This window comes from Brachionichthys hirsutus, chromosome 19 (assembly GCF_040956055.1).
Source record: "Brachionichthys hirsutus isolate HB-005 chromosome 19, CSIRO-AGI_Bhir_v1, whole genome shotgun sequence".
Classification (NCBI taxonomy): Eukaryota; Metazoa; Chordata; class Actinopteri; order Lophiiformes; family Brachionichthyidae; genus Brachionichthys; species Brachionichthys hirsutus.
The window spans coordinates 2,648,092-2,668,976 of record NC_090915.1 but is presented as its reverse complement, the minus strand read 5'-3'; the positions used below and the strand labels follow the sequence as shown (position 1 = coordinate 2,668,976).

General features: G+C 44.4%; 3 protein-coding genes across 4 annotated transcripts in view; 2 read left to right on the top strand and 1 right to left on the bottom strand.

The window, feature by feature from the left end:
* Nucleotides 1-2,298: 2,298 nt before the first annotated feature.
* Nucleotides 2,299-8,387, top strand: srek1 (splicing regulatory glutamine/lysine-rich protein 1). Of its 2 annotated transcripts, none has more exons than XM_068752812.1 (11): nt 2,299-2,516; nt 2,672-2,805; nt 4,750-4,865; nt 4,949-5,095; nt 5,201-5,379; nt 5,457-5,587; nt 5,655-5,745; nt 5,820-5,918; nt 6,014-6,085; nt 6,167-6,281; nt 6,739-8,387. In XM_068752812.1, the coding sequence occupies exons 1-11, from the start codon at nt 2,389-2,391 to the stop codon at nt 6,898-6,900; spliced, it is 1,374 nt and encodes a 457-aa protein (XP_068608913.1). In that variant the 5' UTR covers nt 2,299-2,388; the 3' UTR covers nt 6,901-8,387. The 2 variants fall into 2 exon arrangements, with proteins under 2 accessions (XP_068608913.1, XP_068608912.1); XM_068752811.1 differs by having other exon boundaries at nt 4,946-5,095.
* Nucleotides 8,388-8,844: 457 nt separating this feature from the next.
* Nucleotides 8,845-13,076, bottom strand: LOC137908714 (leukemia inhibitory factor receptor). Its single transcript, XM_068753136.1, has 14 exons — nt 13,025-13,076; nt 12,331-12,445; nt 12,106-12,260; nt 11,858-12,003; nt 11,543-11,684; nt 11,372-11,460; nt 11,050-11,282; nt 10,780-10,958; nt 10,321-10,452; nt 9,856-10,011; nt 9,617-9,763; nt 9,419-9,500; nt 9,259-9,340; nt 8,845-9,165 (listed from the first exon to the last, which is right to left on the bottom strand). Exons 1-14 carry the CDS (start codon nt 13,074-13,076, stop codon nt 8,845-8,847), a joined length of 2,031 nt encoding a protein of 676 aa, XP_068609237.1.
* Nucleotides 13,077-16,365: 3,289 nt separating this feature from the next.
* mast4 (microtubule associated serine/threonine kinase family member 4) overlaps nt 16,366-20,885 on the top strand; it is a 43,582-nt gene continuing 39,062 nt past the window's right edge. The window contains exon 1 of the mRNA XM_068753016.1: nt 16,366-16,633. Coding sequence (XP_068609117.1) covers nt 16,442-16,633 — 192 coding nt within the window. The 5' untranslated portion in view covers nt 16,366-16,441. The remainder of the gene's footprint in view (nt 16,634-20,885) is intronic.

The window sequence follows — 20,885 nt, the reverse complement described above, 5'->3', positions numbered from 1 at the left end:
GGCACAATGTTTTCTTTTTTTTAATCTACGTCGACCCATGTAGAATTAGAAAATAAACTGTCCAGCTAAACTTTAAAAAAAAAAGATTCTTTTTTTTTTTGCTATTTCATTTCTATAGTAATCTGGAGGTTTTGTTTTGTAACTTTTGGATCTTTGCCGTTTCCTTTTGCCTTCATGCTAAGCTAAGCTAGCCAGCTGCTGGCATTGGCTCAATACTTAACAAAACAGTTTTAGAGACCTGTAGTTGGTGTTTCTAGGAGGAGAAAACGCAGGAGACGACTTGAGAAAGGAAAGGTTTCACGTGCGCTTCCATCTCTAGAAGGGCTTCGTCTGTGTTGTCGTGGTTTCAGCATCTTGCAGTTTTATTTCGATACATGGGAGAAGACCACATTATGCCTTTTAGTGTCTGCAAATAATCATTTTATTTTGTTTGTTTGTTTTAGTCATCACTTTGGAGCAATCTGTTTTGTTCTTTTGCTGTTGGGAGAAGCGTTTTGTCAAGTGCCACATAGACCATGAACTGTTTGAAATAGGGGAGGACATTCGACCCCCGGAGGCCGAGCAATATTCACAGAACAACATGAGACAGCTTTTTCTTTTCTTTTTTTTTTAAACACAACTTTTTAATAATCACTGATGATTTTATATTGTGATTTTTTTTTTTTGTAATGAAATAGTAAAAAAATACTCTGATTTCTCTGCATTGTGTAGAAGTGAATGTTGGTGTCAGGTTGCCCGAGGCTTTTTATTATCAGTTGGTTGGATTACCTACGAAACCTAATGTTCATGTCGGCAGAAGAATCGACTCGTACTGCTGACAAATGGATCCGGTCAAAGCTGCGTCTCAAAACATTCCTGATGTCCGTCGGAAAAAAAAAAATCCACCTCCTCTGTTGATATTCATTCACGTGTAAATATTCCGTCAGACGTGTTTCCAAAAGACACGGAAACTATAAAAAATTCTCATATTATCCAACGGCCCCGTGGCTGTAAATCCTAACAGGATTCTGATTGTACAATGTATAAAAGCAGTTCATCCTGTTTCATCCCCGTTTACTGAATCTCCTTTTTGTGAAATGTCCCCTGTATTTTGTGCTTGTTGCACTCAACCAAACTGAAGACACTGCTAATTTAAAAAGACGACACATCCCTTTAATCAAATGATGACAGTCATAGTATGAAGGTAGCTCTCTCTTTCGTGAAGTTTGTACCCTTAATTTTTTAACATCAGTTTCTATTCACGGGCAAATCTTAGCGTGCGTTGTTCTCCAAAGTTCTCACGGAAAATGTATTTTAAGCAGATTAATTGTTTTTATTATTATTTCTATTGATTTTGTTGGTGATTTTTCTATTGGTGTTTTTAAGAGTAGGGGAATCATTTCTGGGCTAATGGTCACTTTATTATTCAAAAGGATACATCTGACATAGTGGACAATCTTGGGAGATAAAGCATGTTGCATCTTCATTCATGTTTCTTATGCTCTTGTACTGTTCTTATTTATTTAGCAGTCTTCTGTGGGTGTTTTTAGACCCTACTAATCAAATTGTAAATACTCTAAAACAGTCAAGAAATGAATTACTAATGGCATTAGTGACTTGCGATTGTAAAACCAGCAATAAATTGCAATGCAGAGGCACCCGCTGTCATGTATAGCTAGTATTTCTAAATGTTTTTCCGGAAACGGCCACAGTGAGAAAACTATTGATACACATTTATCCAACATTCCAGATTTTGTACATAATTACCTGTTTCTGAAGTAACCTGTGGAAAATAAAACTAATGCTCTTCAACAAGGATTTTCTGGTCTTCATTCCTTCCTGTGTTGTCAGGAACTGGAGGATGTGCATTTGTGTTTCGGGATATATAATGTTTAAATGAGTCACTTGGATTTCAACACACTGGTAAATCACGATGCTGTTTGTTTAAAAAAAAGTTACCTAACTTGAAGGATTGTATTTCTGCTGATGTTTGGGAATCACTGGTTGAAAATATCTTACTTTAGGTTCATGCTTTATTAATTACAACACAAAACTAGTTCTTTATTGCAAAGAAATCCTGGTTGGAGAGCAGGAATATCCATTAAATGCATTTGTAGAGCAACTTCAGAAGGAAATAATTTATATATATATAGCTTTTGTTTGTTTTTATTTGAGTATTCTGCAAAGAAGGTACATATTGTTATATTTCGACTTCATTATGGAAATGCAGATGTATGTCCACACCGGTAGGTGGCGGTAGCACAGCGTTTTATCGCCATCCCCCCGTTAAACAGTAGAAGAAGCCGCTGACTTCCCGTTCTGACCGCTTGAATGTACAGTTCAGCGGATTGATAGAAAACAATCGTTTAAAATACCGCTTTTTATTCGGTGCGTCCAGCCGTTCGCGCGATGAGCTGGATACCGGGGACGACCGTCGTGCAGGTCACCAACCTGTCCTCGGCTGTGAGCAGCGAACAGATGCGCACACTGTTCAGCTTCCTGGGAGACATCGAGGAGCTGCGGCTCTACCCGCCGGAGTAAGAGCAACCGACCCGGGCGTGGCTAGCAAAGCAACAACCCGGATGTGCGGCCTTGCGGCGGCCCCATGTTTGCAAATTTTAAAAAAATAGAGAACGAGCGCGTGTCGTAACTAAGTGATTAACCCTTTCACTGTGTGTCTTTGCTTTCACAGCAATGCCCCTCTGTCTTTCTCGTCCAAAGTGTGTTACATAAAGTACCGAGACCCGTCCAGTGTTGGTGTCGCGCAACATCTCACTAATACTGTTTTCGTTGACAGAGCTTTGATTGTAGTTCCGTGTGCGGAAGGTGAGTGGAACCCGTCTCTCCTAAAAGAAACAAATCCTGCAATCCTTTGATGTTTTTGGTTGAATGTTGGGTATATTTTTATTCACGTGGGCAGTTGTGCGATTGGCTAGTTCGAGTCGAACCACTTCTGGGTCGTTTGTTCGCTATCGCTAAAAACCCATAGCTAGCCAGCTAAAGACCTCGTTTCTTCTTCTTCTCCTTCTTTTTGTGTGTCACAAGGTGATTTCTACAGATAAAGTTAAAGCTTTATTGAACGTAGCAGGAAGACAAATTTAGGTAGTTTAACTTTCCATAAGAAACTGTCAATAATGTATCGCAAAATAAGGCCATAACATCATAGCTAACCGAATCTCCATTCTCTCTCTTTCTCTCTCGTATTTATTTATTTTATTTATTTGGTGGGTGCTTGTTTTTTATTTATTTATTTATTTAAATGCCCCCCCCCCCCCCCTGCCGCCATTTGGTGCCGCTGTTCTCTTTGTGTACAGTCAAAATAAAAATGATGTCACCCCTAACTTGATGCTTTTGTCCACGTGACTTGGTGCTGGATGGCTACTGAGTTTATTAATTTGGTTTTGTATGTTTTTTCTGTGTGATTATGTGTGCATATCAGATGACTAGCCTGGCCCAGCTGTTACACTACACTAAGCCTGAGTCAGGCATTGTTTTCCAAGCCACTATCCCCGATCGGGCCAACGCAGCCTTCAAGGGGGGGGATGTGACCCGGAGAATAGCCCGCTGAACCTTCCAAGATGGACACCTTGTCTCTTTATTTATTTTTACTTTACTTTTGGTTTGTTTCCTTTCATGCTATCCCATGTTGTCCACTCTCTGCTGTCTCTATCCAGGAAACTGCAGTATTGCTTATCTCTATAGCGTTGTGTTTATATTTGTTATTTTGGTTTGTTGTTTTATTACTGTCCAACCCCCCCACCCCCTCTCTCTTTCTGCTACAGCTGCAGCTTGTGTGTGATTGAAATGTCCAGGTTGCTACGGCACACCGGTGGGATGTGTATCACACACACGGGAGAGTCGCTAACACTTACTCTCTTTTCACCCCCCCCCCCCCCCCCTCCTGTTGACATAGCGAGGTGATAGATGTACTGAAAACGAGAGCCAGTAATGGAAGCTGTACTGAATTGCAGAATGTTTTTACATTTTATTTGCGCGATTCATCTGCGCTGAAGTCTTTCGGAGTTTCCTCTCGCGTTGCAGCTCCCGCTACGGATGGTTTTGCGTTCACTAAAAAAAAAAAAAAAAGAGGCAGATATCCTGAATTCGACGGCTCTTCCTGCTTCAGATACGTGACGGCCTATTGTTCGTCGAAGCGTTTTGGTGTTAGAACATTTGTTCTCGCTCATGCTCGGTGCCTCCAGCTGTAATCAGTAGCTAAGTCTTGGCTAACATTTCCCACAGTTCTTAAAATTGTTGTTCTTTTCTGTATCTGATGTCCTGTGTGCTATTAGTGATGCAGCCATTGGGGTTGTCTTGTGTTGCACACCTTTCCAACACTGCGAAACGATCGCCCCTCCCCCCCCTACGGAAAAGCGCCCATGCTTGATATCGTATGGTTCATGACCAATATGTTTCCAGTACAGGTGACCCACGCATCAAAGTGTTGACTCATTCTCTGCATTGTGTGGTTTTTTTCTTTTTCTTTTCGTTTTTTTAATAATCTATGACAAGAGACCAAGGAGAAAAAAATCAATCTTCTTTTGTTTGATGAGATTTCCTAGTTCAGAATGATAATTCAGACTGACTGAGAATAATGCATTAAAAGTCTCCAGTTAACCCGAGAGCAGACGGTAGAAGTCTCGTAGGCTGTTTTGGGGAACTGTATGCTCTCGTCCTCGCTAGAATACAGTGGGCTAGTTAAGCAGACAGAGGAGACAGAGAGACGAGTCCCCTCTCTTGCCTTCTCTAATATCTGCTTCTATCCTGCAGGGAAAATTCCGGAGGAAGCCAAGGCCTTGTCTCTTTTGGCTCCCAGCACCCCGGCGCCCAGTCTGATTCCTGGTGGGGGGCTGCTGCCAATTCCATCTCCAGCCCCGCTTCAGAATGTGAGTCTACTACCGTGCAAATAAAAGCCCCGGGTGCGTTTGTGTGTTGATGGTTTTTTTCCTTTCTTTCCTTCCTCCAGCAGCTGAACCTTCCATTAATGAACCTGATGTCGGCCGGCCTGGACCCCACGATGTCCGCGCTGTCCCAGCCGCCCCTCATGGGAAACGTGGATCCCTCCAAAGTGAATGAAATCAGGAGGACCGTCTACGTCGGCAACTTGAACTCGCAGGTGACGCGACGTCTGGGAAGCTAGAACCGGTCGGGGGGGAGAGGTTTTCGTCCGGCGCTGAAGATGGAGCGTTCACCGCTCGCTTTGTGTCGTCGGTTCCCGCAGACCACCATGGCAGATCAGCTGCTGGAGTTCTTCAAGCAGGTCGGGGACGTCAAGTTCGTGCGGATGGCGGGGGACGAGACTCAGCCGACTCGTTTCGCCTTCGTGGAATTTGTGGATCAGGAGTCTGTCGCCAGGGCGCTGACCTTCAACGGCGTCATGTTTGGAGACAGACCCCTGAAGTAGGCGATTCGTCCTCGGTGTCAAAAACGTCATCGTTTAAAGTGCGTGGCCTCTCTCATTGGTCGATGTCTTTCAGAGTGAATCACTCCAACAACGCCATCGTTAAGCCTCCAGAGTTGACGCCGCAGGCTGCCGCCAAGGAGCTGGAGGGCGTGATGAAGAGGGTGCGGGAAGCCCAGTGCACCATCGCCGCCGCTATAGAGCCAGGTAAGAGCCGCTCCATCCGCTGCATGTGTCAAGACTTCACTGCTGACGGTCCTGCTCTCCCGTCTAGCGGACATCAAGAAGCTTTCGTCCAGCCAGACGAGAAGAGGCCGCCGCTCGCCCTCGCGATCACGCAGGAAAAGATCCCGCTCAAAGCCCAGGTGGGACTCGCTCGGCGCTGAGCGCACACGACCGTGACACTTTCTTAGTTTTAATTTAATTATTTTGCTCCCAGACTCCCACAGAAGACGTGGAACGACTCGCACAGTTCCAGAGGCGGCCACAAAAGGCGCTCTCGCTCCAGAGACAGGAGGCGCAGTCCGAGCCGCTCCACGTAAACACAGTTTTGTTTTTGGATCTAGTCCGGATCAGCTGCGTGCACCCAGCCCGAAATAATTCAATTCACCGTGATTTAATGTTTACAATCAGGGGACAGAGGAGGAGGAGTCGGGGTCGGTCCAGGAGCCCTCAGAGGAAAGCCAGGTCACCATCACCAAAAAGGTAAATCCATCTCATCCCGGCTGGGCGAGCTCGGACGTCTTACGTCTCGTGATTGGATTCTTCTCCCGCTCTCTCTTTCAGAGGAAAGAAAGACAAGAAGAGAGCGCACAGCCGAGACAGGAAGGAGAGCTCCTCGTCCAAGAGGAGGAGCCACAAGGAGGAGGACAGGATAAAAAGCAAAGCCAAGCCAGCCAAGGTAACGACCTCGCGCCTCCTCCCTGGCAGACGGCCAGTCTCCTGGTAGAGCTGATCAATAATTAGCTCAGCTTTGTCAGGGATGAAAACAGGAGCTCACACCGGCGCGAGGAGACATTACCGGTGACCCCGTTTCTCTCCCTCAGCTCTTTATGGCTGTTAGAAATGCTTGATGAACACCTGCCAGGTGAGACGGACGATTTAGTCGTCGTTGTTTTTGTTGCACAAAACGCTTTGTTTTGTTTTTTTTGGGGGGGGGGGGCTCTGGCTGATTAAATTCTGTGTGATCTCTAGATCTTCGTTTAAGCACTAATTTATATTTCAAAGTTAACGAAAACAACCCGAACAAATGCTAATGCTAATTATCCAGAAGCTGGAAAAGAAACGTGTCATTCTTAGATCCGAGGTCAAAGGGATTTAAAAAAGTTGACATGCTAATCGCTCCTCTTGGGTTCCAGGTGGAGAAGAGCTACAACAGGGGGGAGAAGCACAACTACGAGAGCGACGGTGAAGACTCCGTCCCGCCCAGCGAGGACATGACGTCGTCGGCGTGCGCCCAGCACAACGGCAGCCACGGGGCTCACAGTGAGGAGGGCGCGGGCGCAGACGGCGCCAAGTGACCCCGGCGACGCCCTACGCGCCCGTCGTAGACTAACACCCGCTTAACTCCACCGCCGTCTCCCATCAGCCAGATTTTTTTTTTTTTACTGTACATTCTCTGCAAATCTCTTAAAGCGCATTAAAGCATTTAATGTCACATGTGAGCGTCTCACAAAGACGTCCTGCCGGGTTATTATTCGTAGGCAGTTGACACAGTGTCCACTTCCTGTTTGGCTTGAAGAACTTGTTTCATTCTGTCTGTACAGAAGCTGAATCTTTTATCTCCGGCCCCTCCTAGACTCGAGAACGGTGCAGAGCGTTTAGCTGTAATTGTTCTAGCCCCCAAATAGCCCCCCCCCCCCCGCGTTCCTTTGTTTGCCGTGTGTTTTCGAGATGAGTCGGGATCGGATCTGCAGCAATTATTACCAGTAGATTGTTGTTCTGTCCCGCCTCCATCCGGGCCCGTGGCGCCGTTAGCTGCTGTTAGCGGTTTTGACTTCAGAGCGGCCCACGCTTTGAAGGCGTTTGCATTTAATTTAATTACAAATTAAATTGAATCTTAAAAAGCAATCAAAGCCTCTTCTATTATGATGTAAATAAAATCTGTTTAAATTAGCCCTTTGTGTGCCGTTCAACCCCCCCCCCCCCCATTTCTGGCACCGCTCCATCAGGAAACTGATCCATACTGCTAATTTTATCACGCTTCTTCTACGGGGTGTTGGGAAATGGAGAAGAAGAAAAAAAAACATCAAACATTTGGGCAACATTTTCTCCTCGCTTTAAAAAAACAAAAAACAATTCGAGTCGCCGGAAATCGCTTTGTGTCGTGTTCCTTTTCCCTGTTTTAACGCTGTAAAGAAAAAACAACTACTTCTATTTTAAACGTGTGAAAAAAGGAAGGCTCCTGACATCAAAGCGCTTGATGGGTGGAAAAGTGCCTGAAGTAAGATTGTAGAGAAATGTCTTTAAAAACGGACACTTGACAGACGCAACCGGAGTTTATCACTAATCGTGTTTAGAAGCTAATCGATCAGATGCTATATTAAAGTGTTGTCTGTAATAATTAATAGAAGAGTAGGCTGGTGAGACTCTAGTGGGTTTGTTTTGTTTTGGTCTTGCGGTTTCCAATATTGTGAGTGTATTATGTGGTTTATTTGTTTTTGTTTTTTATTTAAATTGGGCCCCAAATTGAGATTTTTCAGGTTTGCTTAAGATTTAAACAATGACTCAAAACGAAATTTCACCTCGATGGCTTTTTTTTTATTATTATTTTTAAGTCCACCAGGTATTAGTGATGACGTGTTGTGAAAATCATTTCCAACACAACCGACAGTGTAAATAGATTTATTTTTTAACGCCACTGTGTATGGGCCGATGCGACAGAGATGATCTTTGCTTTGTTCCTGAAGGGGGGGGGGGTCGACATCTGTATGTTTTGGTGAAGAGCTTGGGTCTATTTTACCACATGATCCTCTGAATTTAACATTTAAACTGTTTCCAAGAATTTAATAAAGTGGCATTTCATTCAGTTAGTTTTCCCATTTGTATCGCACTGGCAGAAATGAATGTAGCCCAGAAAGTCGAGCTTCCAGGCCGGGTCCAGTTTACGGGAATGTTCGGTGGCGTTTGAGACCAACCGAAGACAACCGCTGGAAGAATTCTGATCCCGTAATCCCAACGGGTCAGCCTCGGGTCAGCCTCGATCCTTTTTGTCACGTCCTCGTTCTTGGAACGACGTGTCTCACGTAGTGTCTCTGTAGCTTCTTTGTCATCCAGGTCGTGGTAAATGGCAGAGTTTAGATACTTAAACAGGTGTATAAGTATCTAAACTCTCTACCAGTCAGAACTGAAAAAGCCTCTTGGTGAAAAGTCCAGTCGATTCTTCTTTTTGCTGTCCGTGGTCTCGCGTGGTGCGATCCAGAATTCACAGCGGTCGGTCCAGTCTTGTCTCTTGTGCCGTTTCCTCAAGCGTCAAAGGTATCCGCCATCCGATGCACTGCCTGCTGAAACGTTTCCATCGTCGTGTATCCGCCTTGAAAAGCGAGAGAAGAACTCTGGGCGTCTGGGGACGTTTCTGCAGAATCCCGAGGCGGGTTGCGTCCAGTCGGGTCTCCTTGGATCCAGTTGCAAATCACGTGTGCCGAGTCGCCGTCGATCCAGGAGTTGTAGTGCAGCAGCGGCGCCGATGGTGACGACTCAGCAGGGAGCTCATCTCTTCCAACGACCTCCAGACTGCTTGTATCCCGTTCCTCCACCTCCAGGGTGTTGATGGATTTGAGTAGTTCCTGAAAACAAACATTTATTGCATTTCTTCAGCCCCGTCTCTAAGCTTTAGGTTTTGTGTTTTGAACCCGCTTTATGATGATACCGATTCTTACCAGCTCACGAGGCGCCTCTAGTTTGTGCATCACTTTGCTGTTTCCGGGATGCGGAATGCTCGGCCACAGGATGACCTTCATCCTAGGTCGAGAGGGGGGGGGCTAATTATAATTTTCTAATAATAAACGTTTAGTGACAGCTGTTTAATGTTTGCTGCACCTTTTGATAATGGGACATCCACATATCAGCACGGCGGTCGCAACGGCAAGAACTGTGGCGACGATGCTGAAATTGGAATATCCTACGCATGGATGGGGGGAAAAAAAGATCAAAGGAGGAAGACATTATTTGGACCGTGATGCAAACAAAGAACTTAAATGACATTTTATTTAGTTTAAAACGGTTTTCGGATATAACCTTTTTTTTGCTTTGTTGTAAAGAGGCTTCCTTTGCTTCGTACTCCAGCCCCCGCCCGGGTGAAACCAGATAGCTGCACTTTGTAAGTCGCGCCGCTTTTGAGATCCTGCAATTCGTAACCGTTTAGCGCCGGATCCGCTGTGATATCTGCAACCCAGCAGTGACGCAAGAAATCAAATTATTACATTCGCTTCAGCTACACTTCTTATTTAGTGCAAATTCAGGTGATTGCTGCGTACTTGACTCTGTAGCCTTGCGTTGATACTCCGCGTAGTGGATTGTGTAGCCCAGGAGGAAACCTCTGGCGTCTTCCACAGGGATGGAAGACCACTGAAGCTCCACTGAGGTCAGCGTCACGTTGTGGAAGCTGATTTTTGCAGGAGCGCTGATGGGATCTTTGGGAACATTATAAAGATTGTCCAGCAGGGAGGAACAGAAACTAGCAGCGTTAGCCGATCAGCACCTCGTTTTATCCCTGTAAGCAAGGCTGTCAATCGATCAGAAGACAACTTTGATCCACGCTGAAATATCTCAGCAGCTGTTGGACAAAATGTCACTGGGCCTTCATGGTCCTTTTATATAGTTTAGGTTTTTCAAAAATAGCTTTTATATAGTTTTACCATCATTAGATGGATTATCAATAACTTCTGTCCAGACCTTATGGTGCCAAACATCAGAATGTAAGCGGTGGACCTTTAACTTACGTCCCTCGATGGAGTAGAACTGCGTCGTCCCGTAGGTGCCCTCGCTGTTGTTGACCCGCTTCATGTTGCAGGTTCTCCTGTTTGACCGCGTGTGCAGCGCGATGCTGTATCTCTGGTAAGGCTGCAAAGACTCTGAGCATAGAAATATCCAGAGATACGATTAAAATGACACCTTTTCCTAAGGTGGACAGCTTGGCTTTAGCTACGTTTAACCTTAGGTTTAGGTTAAAGCCATGTGAAGATGGTTTCCGTATGTAATTTAAACATGTCTACAGACGGGACTTTAGTTGTAAATCTGGGAATCTGCCATTAAATTTCTCTAATTTATGCTTTAAAAAAAAAGTACCTTCTTTCCAAAGTTTTTTGTCCCATAATAACACAATTGCATCATCAGCATAGATGGATATATTTTAATCAGCAAAACAGGTTATCGTGGGACTGAAGCTTTTATTTGCGTACCTGGTAAAGAATTTAAGGTCCAGTAGTTGACTTGATCCTGGTCGAAGGACTTGTAAAATGCCGTGTGCCCTTCCTTCCTCCACTCCACAGAATAGCAGACGTAGTTTGCGATGAGATTGTCGCCCCAGTAGATGGTAAAAGACGTACTGTTGTGAACCGTCACATTCAGTTTAGCTCCCGTATCCATGTGGATAAAGGATAGAAATTGTAAACAAACTTAAAATTGTGAAGTTCATCTACAAAATTGGATAAAATGTAGAGGAATTTGATGGACAATCCCTGGGCGGTACAAATAACTCACTTGTTTGTCGCTGCGGTATCACGTGGCTGGCGGCCGGGGAGATGCTAACGTTGTTGAAAGCGCTGATATTGACGTAATATTCCGAATAGGAGAGAACCAGTCTGATCCCGGGATGGGTGGTCTTCATCGGCTCGCGTGGAGCCTCCCCCGATGCTTTGACGACTCTCACATTGAAGCCGTCATGCAGCTCTTTGGCAGGAAGCTGACAAGATTAACATCAGCCACGGCTGCACATTAGATCATCCGACCGTTGTCGTCGTCACGGAGGGAAAACCCGAGAAATAAAATTACCTTCCAAGCCAGCGTGAGCAGCCGGCGGCCTTTGCTTTCTGCAACGTCGTCTTCTTCAACGTTGCCGACGACAGGCGGAGTTGTCAGTTCTTGAGATTGATAGTAGCAGGATGAATAGCGTGAGACGAGATAAGGTTGTTAACGCCGTTAACACAAGGCGCGGAGGCCGACCTGCTGGGATGGAGTAGACCTGGCTCCAGAGACACTGAGAACATTTCGTGTTTTTGACGCACTGTATCTGCAGATTGTAGACCAGCGAGGCGTTCAGGTTCTCCACCACACATCTCTCTGCGTTCCGGGATTTCACCAGCAACTGAGCGAGAAATTCACAAACATCAAAGGAAAAAACTCTAAGCTGATCTTTCAGAATAGATTCATGCTCGCATTACTAAAACTTAAAGTCTTAAAACATTGTCTCAGTTCCTGTTGGATCCAGACTACATTTGATGCTATTGATGGCTTCCTGACGCCGGTGCCGGTACTGACCGGGCTCCACCTCGGGCTGCCCTGTGCTTTATATCTGACAGAGTAATTCTCGACGGCCTTCCTGTCCGCCGGCTCCCATCCCAGTTTCACCGCCAGCCTCCCAGAATGGCGTCTGAAGGACACCTTATGAGGAGGGCCGCATCGCACTGAAACACCAAAAACCACACGCCTGCATCTGAGATTTATTATCTAGACAAAAAGAGAAGAGAAGCTTCTATTTAGAGTTTAATATTTTAATTTGAACTTACGCAAGCGTGTTGGTGAACCTTTGAAAACAGCCTTTGAGCAGTTTGTAGACTCGCTGTTTGCAAAGACCTCCACCTCCATGTCGTATATTCCGTATAACTCAATTTCTTTCGAGGTGTCCGTGAAGTTAATGTGATGGTTGCAATAATTTTTATCTCTAAACAGAGAGATTGAGTTAAAACGCAACCTTGTTTATGTGCTTTATCCGTGATGACGCCTCTCACCGCTGTTGGACTACGAGCGTGTATCTGGTTCCTGATGCGTGACTTCCAGGTTTCCAGACGCAGGTATACATTTCAGGGTTAATGTGTTTACCAAAGCAATCGAGATCATGGACTCCACCTGAAAGGGAAGCAAACTCTGAGTTTACGGCTCGTGATGCAACTTCTGATGACTCAGTCTGTCGTCGTTACCTGGGAGAATCCCACAGAGTTGGCGTTTCAGAGAAACCGACTCACAACTCTCTAAATAGGAATTTAGTGAAAGATGAGATCACAATCATCAAAAAGGCTTTTTCTAACAGTGGAGAGAGAAAAAAAATAAGATAAACTCTCATGGTGGGAAATGTATCAAGAAATCAAATTGTCAGGAAGTCAGTGCAACTAGAACGATGTGAAATGTGATCAAATTAAAATAAGCCGACCTGAAACTGCTTGAACGTGTCTGGAGGGCAAAGTGTTGAGCGTAATGATCAGACCTTTAACCCCAATGAGACAAAGAAGCTTTCAGCAAAATCATCAAATAAAAAAACATTAAAAAAGAAATCCTCCCGTGTTTAAAACGGAATTTGAAAGATTTAGATCATCACAGAATCAGAAGTCAAAGATCTACAAAAGAAAACCCATCACTCGCTTCTTTCTCTCCAAAAAAGGACAAAATAGTCATTTAAAAGTAGATTAAAATAAATGCTCGTCCACGTACCGAGGATGAAGAAAGCTTCTCGTAGGTGAAACTGAAAACCGTGACCAACCATGTCGAAAGACTGAAACCGCCCCACAAGTGAGTTTGAGGTTATCAAACGAAGCCTGCCGCTCGATGAATGAACGAGAAGGAGGTGGCGTAAAAAATGATGTATATGCTCAGGCTGAAGGGGGCGGAGTCACATTTGTGCCGTCGTTTATAGATTCTCCTGGGGTGCGGACGTAAACCGTCACCTTGAACTTGTGCTTTACTTCATTCCACGCGGCTTTCTTTAGTTTCTTTACGATTTAAAACCGGCCCCCATCAACTTCAGTTGTTTCAGAAAACGTTCTGAAGACTTGAATCCATAAATGGGGGTTTTCAATGTTAAAATTAAAAACCTTTGACTGACTCCATCCTGGATCTGATCCGGATAAAATTCAGTAGTGAGATAGAGATCCCCACCCAGCATGATTCAAATTCCTTAAACGTTGGTCAATAATCAACCGAGATATTGAGGAACACATTTTGAAGCTCCATTGACTGCAATGTTAACAAAAAAAATATCAAAGCGTTCCAGAATCCAGGATCTCTTCTGGATTATCACCAACATATATTCAACTGTTCCTGGTAACATTCCCAACATTTCCTGGAAATTTCATCAAGATCAGAACCTTTTGAGTTATCTTGCTAACGGACGGACAGACCGACAAACGCAGGCGGTTACATAACCTCCGCTCCAGAGCAGCTAATAAATGGGCCGTAAAATAGATCAATCATTTCACGTTAATTTAGAAATCTACTTTGCAAACTTAAAACAAACTTTATTTGTTACGAAGTGCTGTTAAAACGCGGAGCTCTGCCTCGGACTCGGCTTCCTGCAGGATGCTCTTGTGCTCTTTTATTTAAAACAAAAACGTGCACAGAGGCGCACGTTTGTGCAGTCAATGTAATTTTAGCTTCGCTATATTAACGCACAGGAAGCTCCGTTCACACCTCGCTGATTCCACTCAGCAGGTTTTTGTCACGATCTTAATCTTAACGCTTGCAAGCTGCACAGCAAAGTTTTAGGCATCATCTTTTTTTTAAGCCTTATCTGGATGTGAACTGGACTTAACCCTTTAAAGCCTGAACCATGAAATAATTGCCAGAAAAATGGAACCTTCTGACAAATTTGTAAAAATAAAAACGTACATTTACTGTATACTGTATGTATATATATATATGTGTGCTTTAAATTGTAGAATTTTTACTAAATCTGGATTTAACAAAAACATGCAGATTGCATGTGTCTGATTGTGTATATCAGGTTTTTCGGGAAAGAATATCAAACTTGTGATTTCACAAGAAAAGCATTTCCACTCAACAACCGGCCTACTTCTAATTAGATCATGAGTAATTTTCCACATTTACTCTTATCATCCCTTTGATCAACGAAGTGCTGCGACAAGCTTCAAAACTTCACCCGTTTCATCAAGACTGATTTTACCTGCTTTTTAAAAACTGTTTTAGAGATATTTGATGTGTTTTTTATTTCATTTTTGACGCTGTTCGAAGCTACAAAGAAAAATCTATTTAATTTCTACAGCTGTTTCAACGGCGAACAGCGCCCTCCTGTGGACAGTCTGTGAAAAACAACCTGCATTGATCCGGAGAAGCCACATAGAAATAGAAAGCCTTTATTGTCATTGCATAGTGGTACGCAATGAGATTAGGAAACTGTTTACTCAAAGAAACAAGACAATAAAACAATGAAAGTTAGCACAAACTTTAAGTTAATGTCTGAAGTTCATTGGGTGTCAAAATGTTTTTTGCTTTGCTAATAGTCAATAAGAACCACACAAAAATATTACAGAAAACAAATTAAGAAAGTTAGACATGCTAAAAAATAGTTGTTGCAAGTCCGAATTTAAATGGATCTCAATTTCAATTTAATTGTTGGAAAAAATACTACAAATAAAAATGCCTTACTTGCACTGAAGGAAAAGTTGGTCCCCGTGAAATGTTTTTTCTGGTTTATACTCTGGAGACAATGAATGTCGGTGGGATGAACAAAACTTTCAACATGAGATGATTCATACAAAGTTCTTTATGATTTAATCCTGTTCACCCCTAAAAATCCCAATAATTGTGTTTCTATTTCAAGAAACGGACAAACCTGCTGCGACTGGTGTCGGAGATTAAATCTGACGTGTGATGAGTCTGAGAATTAGGAACGGGTTAGCAGACATGCAAACGAGCAATTAGCAGTGGATTTATCTGAATGTCAACACCGAACTGGGAGCAGTGGGTCAACACGCAGCAGTCTGTTGACTCCCGGGGGGATCAGTGCAGCTTAGCATAATGTTGATGAGGATCATCAAAAGGGGGGGGGTTGTCAGGATGGCTGCATGTGGAGCTCAGGCCCAACGGTGGGATGACCTGGCAGTTTAATCTGTTGACTGTAAACATGTTATGATTATATAAAGCATGTTTGGGGTTTCTATCTCAAGAACCTGCAGCTGCCTCTCAGCCAACTATCACATTTGCTTAACCAATATGCACTCGTCCCTATCCATAATATTTGAGTTACCTGCCCCCCCAAGCCACATGGAGAAGGGATGCGGGATGGAGTGGTTAACCATGGAGGAACAATCGAGTCAAGGCAAGTCCATTTTCAGTAGATGAAAATGTGCAATCGGTGTAAGCAGCAATTACTTCCTGGGAAATGTCTAAGGAGCAAAAAAAAAAAAAAAAACTTTTTACATATAAGATTATGGGGTGAACTAACTAAAAAGTCTATTTTCAGAATTAAAACAAAAACCTATATATCCACAATTGTAAATCCTCACAAATGTTTCGGTAATGAGAATTAATAGGAAATTACATTAAATTCAAACATTTTAAAATGTATCTCTCCAGAGATATATATAGGTTTTAGCATGAGTAATAAGAGTCTACTGTAACAATGGCCAAAAATAAACATTTTTAACCATATATTTCATGTAATGTTAAGTTGCGGTAATGATAATTTGTTATGGACCATCTAAAAAATGTCGATAAACATATAGGAAATATTTTTTAATTCTGAAAATATACTTTTAAGTTAGTTCACCCCACAATCTTATATGTACAAAAAAAAATAATATTCAAGGGCATGTTAAAAATTCTTATGCTTGACACCTTCTAAATCTTGATTTCACGAGAATCACCCATTTGTGACCGCCTGGTCGACCGAACCCTTTGAAACCCGTCTGTTTGGCGTTTGGCACCAGCCGCGACATGATTGGCCAGCCTGCCAGGCTGTGGGCGGGACCTATGTCGGAGCCGCTCAGCTGAGCTCGTGCGCTGTGAGCTCCGTGACAGCGTGGGCTCACCGGGACAGGTGCGTTCACGAGCTAATCAATAGCTGCGCTTCGTTTTGGCGTCGCGCCCGAATGTGGCATATCAGTCGGCGTCATGGAGGAAAGACATTTTGGAAGCGACGGAAGTGCGTCTTCCTCGGGTTCGCGCACTTTGTCCGAGGGAGAGGAAGGGGCGACGGAGGTGAAAGTTGACCGAGACGGAGGTGACGTTCACCGGTCGGACCCTGAACGCGACAGAACGATGGACACACGGGATGAAGAAAGTGAAGAAGACGACGATGAAAAGGTAACACTGTGTGTCACACGCACACGCGGTGACGCACCCACACACATTAACATTTCTGAAGATGGGAGTGATTTTTTTTTAGACGATTAAGAATTTTGAAGGATAAAAAAAAAAAAAAAAACTTTTGTAAGGATGATTTTTTTAATCCACCTCTGAGGCTTTTCGGATAATGAGAATTAAATAATTGCACGCTCAGCTTTTGGGATCAAACGGACTGAAGTGTTTGGTTAAGTCAGAAAACAGATTGGGGGAAATGAGATGAAGTTTGTCAGCCTGGTTGCTCTTGCTGACTGGTTGGACCGGCTCCACTGAAGCACTCATTTCTAAACCGGTCGGCCTTTCTTAAATCACAATATGCTGTGAGACAATCCGAGGCCGGGGGCGTGGTTGCCCGTCATCTCTTGTGAAGACAAACACAGACTGGTTGATATCTACTGATATTTGTTTACCTGTGAAGACGGCTTCTTTATTTCTCGCTGTGAGTTTTCCTAAAACTAAACTGCATTTTCACGTCCTTGAAAGACTCTGAAGACTTCGGATGAACTCCGTGGCCTTTTGGTCAGTTCATTTAAAATTAGGCACCTGAAACGTGTAACTTGACCTGTATTACTGAACTCTACAGCTCTGCAGAGGCATGGTAATACTATAGGGTTAATCAGGAGACCCTGACCTTTGACCTTTGCCGTTCTGCGGAGCAGTTAAAGACGGGAACGTCTTCTGAGAACTGCCGTGACGTCACCTCTGCCCCGTGCAGCGTTTCAGGGAGTGATATTCTTAGTGCTCTGATATTTACTTGGTGCTCATCTTCACAAACTCTCATCGTCGTTGCATCTCAGTCCTGCTCGACGTCTAAATCAGTCGTGTGTGGGCAGCAACAAAGAACATTATCTGCCGTCCCACATATCGGCTTCACGGACACGCACAAGATGAAATGGAAACAGGCAGCTAGCATCAGAGCTACGGGGATTTTGGCGTGAGAGCGTTAATGAGGATAAAGATTTCCTGCTTTTCACCTGCTCTCTTCTTCCGGTTTTATATTTTGAGGTTTTTGGACTCTTGATCAGACAGAAATAAGAAAAGGCAACATAAAATCTAAAGCTTCACTGCTAATGAGCTGAGTTTCATTCTTTAACCGAAGGGTCCCACCGGAGAGGGATCTGATAAGTACCAGATTAACAGGCGTGTCTTTGAACGCACCCCTCTGCGGGTCGCTCCCCAGCGCTGTTGGTGTCGGGCCACATAAGCTCCGCTGCAGCCGTAAATCCGGCGCTCCATGCTTCCCCGTCTCCTCATTTTGTGTAAATGGTGTGGGAATGTGGAAGTTGAGTTCTGTTTAATTCCAATTTCTCGTGCTTCCAGCGGCTGCTGCTGCACCTAATGGTTCCTCCCCCTCCATAGAACGTCTTCTGTTCTTCCCACATGCTCTACTCTCCGTAAAGATCTTGTCTGGATGCTGTTTTTCTTGCAGTTATTTGGTAATTGGGTGGATAATCTCGAGCATACAGAGACACACCACACCAGAGGCGCACCAAAATAAACTTCCTTTGCAGCAAGGTGAGATGGGAAAAAGTGTTTTGATATGCCCAGCTCTCGCCACCGCTATTGAAGAATAGGGCGGCAGTGAATATTTAAAGGTTTTCTATTTTAATATTTAAATGTTTTGCACACACCTTTGATATCTATTGTAGAAGGTAAATGTAAAAAAGAAACGTACTCTCTCTCTGCTGAAATGAAATCTGTTTCTCTGGTGAAAGTTGTTTGGAACAAGATTGCACACGCCCTCCAGTGAGTGAGGAGTTTGTTCAAACGGGAGCTAACCATGTGTGACTCTTTATCCTCTGCAAACTGCGTCAACTGGATATTTAAAACGAGAACGGTTTGCTGAAGTGCTGGGTTTGTTTTATCACGGGAAGGGCCTCTGGACATGTCGCTCCCCTGCTTGAAAATGTCTTTCCACAGTCGGACGTTGCACCAGAGTCACAATGTTTAACTTTCTCTCGATGCAATGGTTCTGTTCCCGTGGTGTCCCCCTAAGTAAGCTGCCCTTTACGCGGGCGTCCTGTCGGGGTGATTAAAGGGACATCCAGTGTTACTGTGCTCGTTTATGGCTAAGAGGATTAACACAATCTGGTTAAGAGTCTTCGAACCTCCTACGTCGTGCTTCGTCCTGTCGGGATCAATCTTTTGACTTTTTGGCTCCTCTGTCCGGCGCTTTATTGCGACCTAAACAAAATGTCTCTGGGTCGGGATTCATCTGTAGGTCAGCGGACATCCTCGGAGGGCAGCAAGGTAAGAGGAAAGTCTTTATGACAGTGAAAGGATCGAATCTCTCAAACAAGCCCGAGGAGAAAATGTATGTCTAGATATTTGCTGCTCTGGTCTGTGGTTTGCAGATATTAAATCTCTTTGGTGAAATGCAGTAAAATAGGTCTTATTTTCTTGTATGATTATGATTTATGCATCATACTGGTGTATATCTTTATAGATGGGGAAGTAACGGTCAAAAAAACATGCTGACGATTATAAATCTTAACAGGGAGGGGGAATAACTGCTGTGTTTTTGTAACTCTGAGATCATGTCAACACAGGAAACTGAATTCCCATGTGCCCCGGCAGAGGTCAAATACACCAGACTGACGGTTTTCAGTGTCCAAAGAAGGGGCAAAGTTAATGATTACGAAATAAAAACATGTCTTGATTTGACCCGTGAAACTCAGGAGTGATTGATAAGGGGGCGGGGATTCCAGCCTGGAATTTGGGGGAGGGCGGAGGAGAGCCGATGGAGGGTGATGAGGTCATCCAGAACATGCCTCGCTTTGCTGCAGCTGACCCTGAGAAAAAACGGTAAACACGAATCCGCATCAAGAGTTCACAGAGTTCCCAAAGACGTAACCACTGCACGAAAGGAAAATCGCATTAAAGACACCATGTGTTGATTCAGAGGGGGGGGGGGGGGGCTGCTAAATAGGAAGTGTGTCGGGGTGTTTACACCGACAACAATCCTCCCATGAAAGATTTATTCTACCCTTTGACGCTTCTCTTTACCCCTCCCTGAGTGGCGATGACGTCTTATAAACGGTAACTCGGCACGGCGTCCTGTCGATCGGAGGATCTTTACTCGGGCTGGCGCGGCGTGTTGAGGAGCGATAAAGCGAGGAGTCTTCGGGTGCCGCCTTATCTCAAATACAACATGTCAATGTTAGCTAGTTGAAGACTTCCCTGAAATTTACCGTACCTGAAAGATGTGCTCCTGGTGGGGGGGGGGGGGTCATGTTCACCTGGAGGAGGAGGAGCTAGTGCGACATCTCATCCTCTCGAAGACGTTTTGCAGAGCTGCTTGCAAAAACGTAATCCTCCAGAGAGAAATTAAGAAATGACATCACCTTTTTATAATGCTGACTCAGGCTAATTATTGAGGTGCGCCACATTTTATGGTTCATGCGTTATTGACAGCAAAACAAGCGCTCTGTGCTTGAGTTGTGTGCTTTTTTTTCTGTCCCTTTGCATCCTCACACTTTCACTTGTGTAGGACATATAACTTCCTGCTGCTCTGTCCTTTTATGTGCGTGACTTTGTGTGTGCGCGCTTGTTAATCTACCGGCGTTAGAAAACGTCCCTCTTTCTAATCTATTTGCTCTTTGTAGTTTGGGCTCATAAAGGTCGATGGCGGGATAAAACCACCAGTGTTTGCTCTGCGTTCTCCTATCAGTTCACCGCAGCGTGTTGGAAATTTTCCCAGTGTGCGTTGGATTCAAGTCAAAACAGCCCGTCATATTATGTCCATCAGAGTTGTTTCGTAAACATCAACAGACGGCTCATAAACAAACGAAGCCTCTGGATGTCACACGTTCGATCCGTTGCGTGTTGTGTAGACGATCTTCTTTGTTTCGCTCCCTGCCTGCTGTTTGCTTTGGCAACAAACGAGTGTTGGGTACTGTCCACCGAGGATTTAGGAGCGGGTCGGATCTGATGGTGCTTTCAGGAGGGTCGTGTGGTTTTCTGCCGCGCAGAGGGATGGTGGGAGAACGAGGGCCCGGCTGCTGAGACTGGCTTAAGCTGGTGCCATTAACGCGCCGACGCCCAGCTTTATAGTCGAGGGAGACGTTTCGCACCAGCAGAGGTTTGGCTGAGAACCTACAGCTTGGTATTTAGAAGGAAGATGTTGTGTGGTGGGTTTAGTGCTGTCGGACCCTTCCTTTGCTGTATTGATCTTGCGTAGTGAAAAGTACAGAATCAGATTTATTGGCTGCGC